The following is a 3,724-nucleotide window of genomic DNA, read 5'->3' as shown; positions in this document are numbered from 1 at the left end:
ATCTATAATTGTCTCAAAAAGTCCAATATACATACATTATTGGACCTTTTGAATAACAGTCAAGAAGACCTTATGAAAATTGAACACTTTCGCATAGAAGATGTAAAACAAATATTGGGCATTCTAGAAAAGAAGTAGAAAAGCATTGCGAAATTGATTTACCAAAATTTTAAATCCATTGGATTTAGGATTTATTTCATTTTTTTTTTTTTTACTTTAGAAAATTAGAAAAAAAAAAAAAAAAACGAAAATGGATTTTGAACCTTCAGCACAATCCATATATTGGGACCAGAATTGAATAAATGTATCTAGGGAGAATTCACTTTGACTTTGAAGTGACTACTCCCTAGATACGCACATCATGATATTTTATTTTAAAATTGATTCAATTTAAAAAAGACCTAAAGTTAGGGATTTATCAATCGGTAATGTTGCTCCAATACCCAACCAAAGGGCCACCGCAGTACCAATCAAAAAAACGGTTGTCGCTACTGGACGACGAAATGGATTTTGGAATTTATTAACATTTTCCAAAAAAGGTACTGTTAATAATCCCGCAGGTACTGAAACCATTAAAAGAACACCCAATAACTTGTTAGGTACTGTACGAAGTATTTGAAATACAGGAAAGAAATACCATTCAGGTAATATTTCCAAAGGAGTTGCAAATGGATCCGCGGGTTCACCAATCATTGAAGGTTCTAGAACCGCTAAGCCTACGTTACAAGCAATAGTACCGAGAATTACTACTGGAAAAATATATAAAAGATCATTGGGCCATGCGGGTTCCCCATAATAATTATGACCCATACCTTTAGCTAATTTAGCTCTTAATACAGGATCGTTCAAGTCAGGTTTTTTTGTTATTAGGATAGGTGAATTTTTCTAGATCCATCCCCCGAAGGAACCGGACATGATAATTTTTCATCATCCGGCTCAAGCAAAAATCAATCGAATCAAATGGATACAAACGGATACATATAAAATGAATCTATATGTTATCCACACATATATGAATGATTTCATATGTAAGAAAAAAGTTACCTGATTCCATTTTACGAAGTTGCAACTATACATTCCAAGGAATGCCATTTTTACAGGTAAATGCTCAATACCCAAGTAGGCGTACAAAGTTGATCGTGATCAAGTGCTTTCTGGGTCGTCTTAGGCCTTGCGATTCACCTTTATCCCAAAAATATATCGAGATTTTTTACATACAAAGGATTTACTTGTTACTAATATAGTCTAGCCTTTGCTCTTCTTTAGATCCCTTGTTTCACTCCGATAGTATAATAATAATAAATCGGGTCGATGCAGAAGAAATGAATGTATTTTCATACTATTAAGATAAGAAAGTAAAAAAAAAATAAAAATAAATAAATAAAATCTAATTTGCATTATGCCAAATCACTTATTCTACTGGATCTTACGGAGCCCTGTTCATACACGACATCGTCAGGTCTGATCATAGAAAAGATTCTCTTCAAGCGAACCAGCCTATCCTTTGTATGGGGCTTACACGGTGGTTGGAACAAAGACACATTTGGTTGTGAATTCCAATGTAGCAGATAAAGGCATATTTCTGCATGGCCCAATCAATAGTTCAAGTCACACACTCCCATAATCCATTTTCTCTTCGGGGAATTCCCTTCAACTATTCATGTCATATCAAATAAATAATAGAATATTGTGGAGTTGAAAGGAAATATCCAAATACATGTCTTATTTTTTTTTTTTTTTCAACAATCCATATTTGTAGCAATGAAATACTATTGTTCCTCCCCCAAGTAATAAGATAAATGATTGGCAAGTAATAAGATAAATGATTGGTTACAATATAGCTATGGTCTATATTCTCTATAAAGGACCAGAAATGCCTTGCTTACGTATCATTAGGAAATGCATTAACATAAATACAGCAGTAAGAAGGGGTAATACAAAAGTGTGTAAACTATAAAAACGGGTCAAAGTGGATTGTCCCACACTAGCACTTCCACGCAATAACTCTACCAAAGGCGATCCTATTACCGGAATAGCTTCCGGAACGCCTGTTACGATTTTGACTGCCCAATAACCAATTTGGTCCCAAGGTAAGGAATAACCTGTTACACCAAAAGATGCAGTCAACACAGCCAGAACCACGCCTGTAACCCAAGTCAATTCGCGAGGTTTTTTAAAACCACCAGTGAGATAGACACGAAATACGTGCAGGATCATCATTAAGACCATCATACTTGCCGACCATCGATGAACTGATCGGATTAACCAACCAAAGTTAGCTTCAGTCATTATGTATTGAACAGAAGTAAAAGCCTCAGTAACGGTTGGACGATAGTAAAAAGTCATAGCAAATCCTGTAGCTACTTGTACCAAAAAACAAGTAAGCGTAATTCCTCCTAGACAATAAAATATGTTAACATGAGGAGGAACATATTTACTAGTTATATCATCTGCAATCGCCTGAATCTCGAGGCGTTCTTCGAACCAATCATAGACTTTATTGAGATAGGTAAACCAAGAGGACTCCCCCCCTGAGAACCGTATATGAGAATTTCATCTCGTACAGCTCAAACAAAAACACCCAAATAATAGCTGAAACGGATATGGAATAGAAAGTTTGAAACTTCTTAATCTTTTCATTCAATTTTATCTGAAGACACAAAAGAGTAAAAATCCGAAAGCTCTTTTTTGTAGTTGTAATTATAATGCCAAAAAATCAAGTCGGCGCATTCGTCTTTATGTTGATCAGGCCTCTTGAATCTTCTATTTACCTACTTATTTCTTTTCTTTTTCTTTGCTTTGATTTGTTATTTATATGGAATGTGGCTTTATTCTTGTTTTCTTTATTTTTAATAGGAATTCTCTTGTTAAGACCCTATGAATCAATTGAAACTTCAGATTCATACCAGAACCGCGATGATTCAATAAAACCTTCAAACTAAGTCCAAAGATTCTTTGAGTAAGAATTATTGGATCATCACTTATTCAATGAATAGAATAGATATAATAAATAAAAATACAAAGAAAAGAAAGGTTTGTCCTTTGATCAAAATAAGCATAAACTAAATGAGAGTTTGAAAGAAGAAAAAATTTCTCGATTTATAAATAAAAAACCTCTTTCTTTGAAAATTTTTTTTTTTTTTGAGTCCGGCCGCGAGGTTTGAATATTAAGTATGAATCATAGTTCGAATACTTCGTGATCCATTTCATATATTCCGTGCTCCAGATACTAGAATGGCTATCCGACGGGATAAAACTATCTCGATCAAGAGGACAGACCCATTTTCTGTACTATCAATAGGATCAATTATAACAAGTCACACACTCATATTCCGGAAATACAGAAACAAAAAAAATTTCGCGGTCGAACTACCAAAATAGAATGGGCTAAAAAAAATCCGAGAACTAAAAGTTTCACTTTTTGTATTGAAAAGCGAGGCTTCGTGGTTCTTGTGAATCTAATTCAGCGAAATTCCATCCAGTAAAACGGAAGAATTATAAATCTCCAAAATAATAGATAAGAATATCGAAAATAAAGCCATTGCGACACCCATCAAAGGAGTCGTTCCCCATCCAGGAGCTACTTTACCATATTCCGAATTCAATGGTTTCAAAAAATCCCCTACAACAGTTCGTCTTGGACCAGATCTAGAACTACCCTCAACGGTTTGTGTAGCCATAAATCTTATTTTGTATTCAGTGAGATCTGTTGACTTTGTATATC

At 34.3% G+C, this 3,724-nt stretch overlaps 1 protein-coding gene across 1 annotated transcript; it reads right to left on the bottom strand.

Annotated features, from left to right (window-relative positions):
- Positions 1-277: 277 nt before the first annotated feature.
- Positions 278-3,724, bottom strand: LOC149509196 (cytochrome b6). The gene is made up of 2 exons (XM_089757763.1): positions 3,324-3,724; positions 278-2,499 (listed from the first exon to the last, which is right to left on the bottom strand). The coding sequence occupies exons 1-2, from the start codon at positions 3,327-3,329 to the stop codon at positions 1,858-1,860; spliced, it is 648 nt and encodes a 215-aa protein (XP_089613889.1). The 5' UTR covers positions 3,330-3,724; the 3' UTR covers positions 278-1,857.

The sequence above is a fragment of the Durio zibethinus genome, unplaced genomic scaffold, assembly GCF_047325235.1.
Source record: "Durio zibethinus cultivar Kanyao isolate XHJ-2024 unplaced genomic scaffold, ASM4732523v1 HiC_scaffold_223, whole genome shotgun sequence".
Lineage (NCBI taxonomy): Eukaryota > Viridiplantae > Streptophyta > Magnoliopsida > Malvales > Malvaceae > Durio > Durio zibethinus.
The sequence above is the reverse complement of the archived record's forward strand: the minus strand, read 5'-3'. Positions and strand labels throughout refer to the sequence as shown.